Source organism: Cannabis sativa, chromosome 2 (assembly GCF_029168945.1).
Source record: "Cannabis sativa cultivar Pink pepper isolate KNU-18-1 chromosome 2, ASM2916894v1, whole genome shotgun sequence".
Taxonomy (NCBI): domain Eukaryota; kingdom Viridiplantae; phylum Streptophyta; class Magnoliopsida; order Rosales; family Cannabaceae; genus Cannabis; species Cannabis sativa.
The window spans coordinates 56297066-56305909 of NC_083602.1; the positions used below are offsets into that span (position 1 = coordinate 56297066).

The following is an 8844-nucleotide window of genomic DNA, read 5'->3' on the forward strand; positions in this document are numbered from 1 at the left end:
ATTAATAAATACATAATTTTTTAAAATTATACATAAAAATAAAAATAAGTTTGAAATTATTTCATACGATTTTATTATTCATTTAATATATATATATAATTTAAAATTTCTACAAATAATTGTACTAGCCTATTACTTAGTTACCCAAAAAATTTGGTGAAAATGTGAAAAAACTTTTGAAACTGAAAACATATCTATATATCAATGAATATGCGAGGAAGCCCATGTGATGTTATGATTTGAGGGATTAAGATGGCAAGTTTTTGGTGGAAAACCAAAAGTTCAAATGGACAAGGTATCATCTGGATGTCTTGGGATCACATGGCCGAACCTAAGGATTCTGGAGGTATGGGTTTTCGACATCTCTATGATTTTAATCTTGCCATGTTAGCCAAGCAAAATTGGAGACTTCTTTGTTCATCATTTTCTCTTGCTAGTCAGGTGTACAAAGCTAAATACTACCCTCACATTGATTTCCTAAATGCTGAATTGGGTAATAATCCTAGTTTTGTCTGGCGTAGCATTTGGAGTGCACAACATTTGATTCGGCTAGGGGCTAGAATCACTATCGGTATCGGGCTTTCAACGCATATCCTCAAGCAACCTTGGCTTCCTGACCCTATCAACCCCTATGTCTCTACTATAGGACCAGCTCTTGATGAGTATATGGTTAGCTCCCTCTTTGATGTTTCTACTCGAAGCTGGGATGTCTCCCTTGTCAAGGATATGTTTAACACACGGGATGCGGATCTAATTCTTAGAATTCCACTTAGCTCTGCAGCTACTGAAGATTGTTGGTCTTGGACTGGGGATAGAACATGCAGCTACACTATTAAGTCTGCTTATGCTATGTTGCAACTTCAGAAGAATTCTCAGTCTGGAGAAAACAATTTGGGATTCTGGCATAAACTTTGGCACCTTAAAATACCGCCTAAAGTGACAAATTTCATGTGGAGAGCAGTTTCTGATGCTCTTCCTACTTGCCTCCAACTAGTTACTAAGTGTGTAAGTATCTCTCCAACTTGCGCTGTTTGTCTTCAACATGTCGAGACATCTTCTCATATTCTCCTCAACTGCCCGCTTGCTTTAAGTTGCTGGCATAAGGTTGATCTGATCCCTCTTGTTGATTCGCAAGGCACTATTGGTCATTGGCTTGATAGTGTGTTTAATAACTATGATGATGGTGTTATTTGCCGTGTGGTTATGATTTGTTAGGCTCTTTGGAAAGCAAGAAACACCTTAGTTTGGGACAAAAAACTTTCTTCTTCTACTCAAATTCTCACTTCGGCTTGGGTTACTCTTTATCATTGGCGTAAAGCTCAAGACAAAACATGTTTATTATCATCCTCTCTTTTGCATGATGGTAGTAACATTGAGCAATGGACGACACCTGCTTCTAATACGGTCAAGATCAATGTCGATGGTGCAATATTTGAGAAGGAAAATGCCTATGGGTTTGGAGTGGTTGCACGTGATTCAACCGGCCAAATACTTGACTTTATTGTCAAATATTACCATGGGAATTACAAGGCGGAGGTTGTTGAGGCTTTAGGGGTTAAGGAGGCCCTTAGTTGGATAAAAGATAAAGGTTGGAGCACGATGGAGGTGGAAACTGACAGCTTACTCACTGTTCAAGCAATCTTTAGTAAACAACAAATGTCTTCTGTCTTTGGATTGGTTACTAATGATTGTAAAATTTTACTATCTTCTTCACCTAATATTAGTTTACGTTTTATTAAACGATCAGCAAATCGAGTGGCACATTTTGTGGCTAGATGCTCTCGATTTTACTCTGATCGTAGCATTCTTGAGAATAATGTTCTGGCTGATCTTCAAGCTATCTTGTAATCTGAATGCTCATTTTAATGAAGTTGATATTCCATTTTTTCAAAAAAAAAAAAAAAGATGGCAGTAGGGGTTTATCAAAATAAATTGGTACTATTTTACTTATAGTTTAATTGATTTAAATTAAGTGAGAATTTTATATTTTGGATTTAATCTAATTTAATTCCTATAATAATTTAAATTCAGTCTAATCTAATTTGCAAAATTATGAATTGGATCAATTATTTTAAATTAATTATTTTTTAATATTAAATTATTTAATATTTATTAAAAATATTTTTTTTTCACATAACTAATAGTAAAATGAAATAAATTATTGTGATTTTTGTTTTCAATAATAAATTAAAATAAATAAAATAATAAATTTAGAGGAAGAAGGAGAAAATTGTATGCATAATTTTTTTTTTCAATTTTGTGTTAAAATTTTATTTTTCAGAAATTTATTTTAAAATATATATGTGTTAAATGTATTAGATTTTATTTAATTATTATTATATTACATTAAAATATTAATTTTATATATAATTATTTAAATATCTATTCTATATAATATGTGGCTATATAACAGAATTCTTGGTTTATGAGAAATTATTAGGTGACTTTTTTTTAAATAAAAAAAATAAAAAATTATTAAATGTTGCCATTCAGCATTCATATAGTTAGTTAACCTAAATATAATTAATCCACCTTAAGTGTTACAATTAATAATAAATTTGTTCATATTTTTTATTTTTTTATTAAAAATTATTTTTAAATTTTGGTATTTAGAATTAATATTATTTTAAATTAAATTTGAATTTTTTGATAGTTTAATAATATCACATATAATAATTTTTGTTTTTATTTAAATCACTATTATGCTTTCAAAGTTTAATGATTATCACTACAATGAATATTATTAATTTTAAAATTATGATATTAAAAAAAAATTAAAAATTAAAATAAAATTAACATAATTAACTTGACACCTAACAGACCGCTATCGTTTTATTTAGGACCGGTCAAGTCGTTCAATCAAAATTAATAAAAACAAAAACAAAGTCCGGTTCATAGAAAATTGCTGACCTAGTCAAAAGCTTTTTGAAAGCATCATCTATAAAGTCAAAAACCTCAAATATTACATGTTCTGGATTCTCTTTCCATTGTTTTTGTCAGCAACAGATGATATAAATAAATGGTCAACATATGAGGAAAAAGAGATAATAAAATTGTTTGGTAACAAATGTGTTAATCATGAAATAAACAAAGATTCTAGTTGCCAAGAATAATTGAAATTATTAGAAGTTGGTCAATTGAGACCGAGCAAGTGCTTTTATCACATCTTCCATAGAAGTAGAGAATTAATATAATGTGCATGTTTGAGTTAGTCTTATATTCTTTACGAGATTCAGAAGAATAACAATAACAATAACAATAATACAATTTTTGTATAGAAAAGAATGGTTAAGAATAAATTAATCAAAGAATAAAGAATACAATCAGTGATCTGACTACGTCTCAATCTTTAGTCCCTTAGCTAACTAAAGGGAGCTAAAATTGCCCAAAACTAAGTTAAATATAAAACCATTTACAAATGAATAATCACTACATATAATTTAACCACCAACATTATCATCCCTATCTTACTTAGCCTGCAGTTTATTACCAACATCAGCATAACAGTAAAAACAGAACAACATCAGAGTGTTAGGCTGGTTGTCTTCTATTAATGAACTATGGAATCATATGTAACACCCTAATTGAATTAGCATTACACTAATATCATCGAAAGAGCCTCGCGATGCAGCTACTTCCACAAGCTTTTTACAGGCAAACAATGGCTCTGGCTTCTCAACTCCTACACAAAAACCGCGAACAGTGTCTACAGCTTCTTGGTTACTAACCTGAAACAAAACAAAAGAATTAATTTTGTAAGTTCATTTGATACTAAAGACACAAACATATATAATAAGAATTGAGTAAAATTGATCAAACTCACACACCTTATCCCACAATCCATCTGAGGCCAGAATCAAGAACTCGTGCTCGGGTTTGATTTGAAGTACTCTTGTCTCCGGTTCTGCAATCACCCATTGTTTAAGGTGACGATCTCCAATCCCTCTAGAGACAGCCAGAGACCCCTGGATTCTCCATACGCCACGGCAAAGATCAACATACCCGCCCTAAGAAAAGAAAAAGAAAATCAATGTAAACATCAGTCTTAATTCATAAAAACTTAATACAATAATATAAGAGATTATACAAAATTTTGATGGGATGAGTTTAATTGCTCACCGTGTTCTCGATTCTCTCTTTCTCATCTTCCCTGGAGGGCCGATGATCAGATGTTAGAGCCTCAGCAGCACCACCTCTGCTCATCACAGCGCGGCAGTCTCCAGCATTTGACACAACAAGGTTACCTTTCCTGATTAAAGCAGTCACACAACAAGAACCGCCACGAAAATCTTGTTTAAGAAAGTCTGAATCTGTGTTCAGGTAACCATGCTTAACTGCCTCCTCAATGTGGTCATCACCATCCTTGCTCACTAATTCAGCCAATACGTTCTTTTCCAAGTTATCAGCTGCAAATGCTGCAGCTTTTGAGCCTCCATGTCCATCAAATACACCAAAGAAAGCCTGCAAAGAAGAAATTACAACACCATATTAATATTGGCATGATTTCAATTCTCTAGATTCTGATAATTAAAAAGAAACTTTAGAAAGAAAAAAAAAGCCATTACCTGTTTGGGATCACCTTGAAGATTGAGACCAACAGAGTACCGATCCTCCATAGCCTCTCTCCTCCCTCTCTTGCAATACACAGAATACCCATCATTTTCAATCTCCACAAGCTCTCTCCACGTTGCCGGTGAAGGCGTCGCAGGAGGAGCAGCTGAGCTCCAAGATGCAACCGGAATATCCAATCTCGTGGGCCTCTTTCTCTTGAAGACAGTACTCGGGGACGACGAACCAGGACCGGAAAGCCCTGTGGGAGGCTTGGGAATCCTAAGCCTAAAGGGGGAGGAAGGCGAGGAAGGAGTTGGGGAAGAAGCAGAACACGACGAAGAAGAACCTTGTGAGGGCTTCAAGTGAGACAATGTTAGAGTCAGCGTTTCGGGAGGAGATAACATAGAGCTTTTGTTACAAAACAGAGACGACGATGGTGAAAAGACCGGCGAATTTGAAACCGCAACGGAGCACGACATGTTTTTTGTTCTTAAATATTTCAGATCCTAACGTTATGTTATCGATTTTTTGCTCTCTCACTGTTTTTGGTTTTGGTTTTTAGATATAATTTATTTTTTTGATTTGAATAGAAAAGAGAGAGCAAAAAATGGTTAATATACAAAGAGCCAAGAGGTGACGAAGGTCGTGATGGTGGGGTCTCTCTTCTCTTCTTCCCGTGTTTAAAGAGCGGTCCTTACGAAAGTTTCGACCAATGATTTGAGGGCTCTATTGAAAATGTCGTATTTACCCTTATTTAGAACAAATTTTTGTTTCTTTTTTGTTCTTGACTGAATACTTACCCGTAAATTAGTTCCCTCTTTTTATCCTCTATTTTTGAAAAGGCATTTATTTTTATTAATTACCATTACCAATGCTATATTTATACCAATTTTACCAAAAGTTATGCAGTTTTTATTTGACTAAACCAACGCCGAATTTAACCCTAAGTTTTTTCCAATATGTAATTTCTATATTTATATATAAATAATAATATAAAATAACGTTGTAGTATTCATGTAATGTTTTGGCCAAAACACATGTTTTTTTTTTTAATTTTAATCAAAATTAAAGACTTGAAGAGCTTCTTGGGGGTAAAAATGTCTTTGAAAGAAGAATGAGAATGAGGTAGATAATAATAATTATAGAACTAAGGGTCAAAACACGTTATACATTTGGATTAGGTAATTGGAGGAAGTGTGAAACAGTGAAAGTAGTGGTGTTCTTGACTTAAATTGCAGTTTAGGCCAATAAAAGAAATAATAAAACAAAATGGTAATTTGCCTTCTTTGATAAGGGAAAGACCGTTATGTTCGACTTAATCAAAGTACAAGGTCGAGCCAATCATAATTGCCAGAGTGTAGAGGGTGGGCCCCATGCCTCATTACGATTTGGGGGGTTTCGCAGAAGTTACCGTTGTGAACACATTGAAGAAGGTTGTGGTAGTAACCGTTGGAGTTGAAGAACTCAAATATAGAGTCTCTCCATCTTTGACACATAAGCATCCTCACGACCATGTTTTACTATAATATTAAATTAATTAATAATGTTCACTTTCGAACTCGTTCAGCCGACTTAACAGTCAAGTGACACGCTAATAAAAATAATAATATTTTATGTTCTTTTTTTTTTTTTTTTTTTTTTTTTGAAAATAAGCGTGAATGTGTCATTAATAAATGTAGTTAGGCATACTCTCATTATTACATAAAAGGTTCTCCGGAACCGAAGAAACCGGAATAATCCCATACAACTTGTTAATAAAAGCCCAGTTAGCCACATTATGGGCAACAAAATTACAAGTTCTGTTAACATACATGAAATTACAACAAGAAAAGGAGGGAGAGGACTTAACACAAAAAGAGATATAGTTGTCAATCGCCCAAATAGACTCCGATCCATGAAGAGCATTGATAACTGATCTCGAGTCACTCTCAACCATAATAAACTTAAAACCTTCCTCTAGAGCCAACGAGACCGCTGCACAACAAGCCGCTGCTTCTCCACACAAAGCATCTGAGAAATCCAAATGATCTGTGTGAATTCGGACCACCGAGCCAAAATGATCTCTAGCTACCACCGCTAAGCACATACTTTCTGCACATATAGTTGTCAATCGCCCAAAATAATATTTTATGTTCTCATTCATATAACTCTCGTGCCTTATAATACACAAACCAAATCCATTATTTTTAAGGGTGTGTAGAAATTCATTCCATTCAATTCTAATCGATCGATCCAATCTCAATCGATCTAATAAAATGGAATATTCAATATGTAAATTTTAAAAATCCATTCGGATGTTGGATGATTCAATGAATAATCGAACCGATACAATCCAATATCATTCCATGTCCATCCAATCATATTTAATATTTATAATTTTATATATTTAATTATTTTATTTAATATTTTATATATTATTTTATTATCTATGTTAGATTATTAGGTTTTAAATTATGTTTTTTCATTTTTTTTTTAATGAAATCAGTCTAAAAGTGGCTAAAATAAATTGGATTAGATCGGATAGAAAAATTCAATATCCAATAAATAATTGAATTGGATCGGATGAGTTCAAATTCATTCAATGTAATCCAATAAACACCCCTAATTTTTTAGAAGAAAAAAATAACAACAACCAAATTAGAAACGTGCGATCAATAGCTTTGTTATTATTATTTTTCTTATATGTATATCTAATTGAAAGAGTGTTTCTGTAAACTGTGAACTAGTGTGAACCAGCACACCAAAAGTCGAATAATAAACTTAATTGGATAAACATAAAGATGTTGAGCAACATTATAACAAAAACATGATTGAATAAACTAACAAAAATTATATATAACATTATCCCAATAACATGTGTGGACGATACAGAATAAAAGTATAAAACACTTGGAATACATGGTGGGCAGAATGAAAAGCTATCATCTCAATTAGTTTGGAGTCCGGTACAAAAGAAATTACATAAATTGATTTTTTTTAAGAAAGAATTAATATTTTTATTTTGAATAAAAGTGATTTTGGAATAATACTACAAATTAGATTTTATAGTCATTACACAAAATGTTATTTGGTATATAGACAAGATTGATCATATTAGTTACACTTTTGGCGAACGCCCACTTAGCTACATTATGAGGCGTAAAATTACACGGTCTAAAAATTAAAAAAAAAAAAAAACAACTTAACAAAATATTCGAGAGATGTTTACAATGAATTACATAGCTACCAATGATCCAATAGGAGCAATTTTCTTTCAGCACATTGATAATTGTCTAAAAGTCACTCTCAATCAACACAAAAGTATGCTTCTTAGAGATTGCTTCCAAGGCTAACAGAAATTAATATTTTTCTTAGTATATGATTACAAAAATTAATTTATTTTTTATTTTTTCAAAATATAGTATTTTCTCTCAATAAAATAAATTTAACATATTTATATATATAAATAAAAATACACCAAAATAGGAGTTTCGGGTGTGGGTTTTGTTCGCTCCACTTTTCACATGCCTATGATTATGAACTTATGATCCAAAGAGAGAATGTTACAACTCCAACTTGTATAGCTTATATTGTATACTAGGTAATTGATATATCTAGCTAGTACGTGCTTCGCACGTGTTTAGGGTGTTTGTTATCAAAAAAATTTAGACAATATCAAATTATGCGAATACTCACTTAGAATAGGGAGTACTCTAAAAATATAATATAAAATATATGCAAATAATAGACAAAAACATAGAAAAATATAGTGATTCAACAGGACTTGGCCTGCCTAATCTACTACTGAAAGAGATCTCTTACTCTGTTTCTTTATTATGATCAGCCTAGCCCCCTTTGAATGGAGGGGGTTTACCTATTTATAGAGAGTAGGTGAAGGCTACAATAGCTTGGTCAGAATAAAATCATTACAAATAATAATAGGCCTATTAATTGCATTGATTACATCGATTATAAAATACATTTGGCATCCGCTTTAATGGCACTTGAATGCTTGACCGTCTATTTTCATTGATTGGTGTTTGTTTGCACCTCTTATGTTGATACTGCGACTTTATTAAACACAATGAGGCCTCTTTCAATACCACGAGGTACCTCTTTTACCTAATATTATGAGGTCCCTTTTGATACCGCGAGTTCTCTAGTGTAGCCCTTCTCGCAGGGAGGGGAAATTTATCCCATTAACGCATGCCCCTATGTAACACCCATACTTGAAAACTACTGGGATTTAGACTTTAATCATATAAAACTAATTATAATCATATAGAGATATACATATAAAGTTTTACAAGTCGG

At 32.5% G+C, this 8844-nt stretch overlaps 1 protein-coding gene across 1 annotated transcript; it reads right to left on the reverse strand.

Moving 5' to 3' along the window:
- Positions 1-3267: 3267 nt before the first annotated feature.
- LOC115720616 (probable protein phosphatase 2C 25) lies at positions 3268-5235 on the reverse strand. Its single transcript, XM_030649778.2, has 4 exons — positions 4566-5235; positions 4120-4461; positions 3828-4007; positions 3268-3728 (listed from the first exon to the last, which is right to left on the reverse strand). The coding sequence occupies exons 1-4, from the start codon at positions 5028-5030 to the stop codon at positions 3567-3569; spliced, it is 1149 nt and encodes a 382-aa protein (XP_030505638.1). The 5' UTR covers positions 5031-5235; the 3' UTR covers positions 3268-3566.
- Between the last annotated feature and the right edge of the window lie 3609 nt (positions 5236-8844).

Coding starts and splice junctions, on each gene's coding strand:
- LOC115720616 (XM_030649778.2), bottom strand. CDS start 5,030: ATGTCGTGCTCCGTTGCGGTTTCAAATTCGCCGGTCTTTTCACCATCG. Junction 4,462..4,565: donor TTCAAGGTGATCCCAAACAG/GTAATGGCTTTT, acceptor TCTTCTTTGCAG/GCTTTCTTTGGTGTATTTGA. Junction 4,008..4,119: donor AAGAGAGAATCGAGAACACG/GTGAGCAATTAA, acceptor TTCTTTTCTTAG/GGCGGGTATGTTGATCTTTG.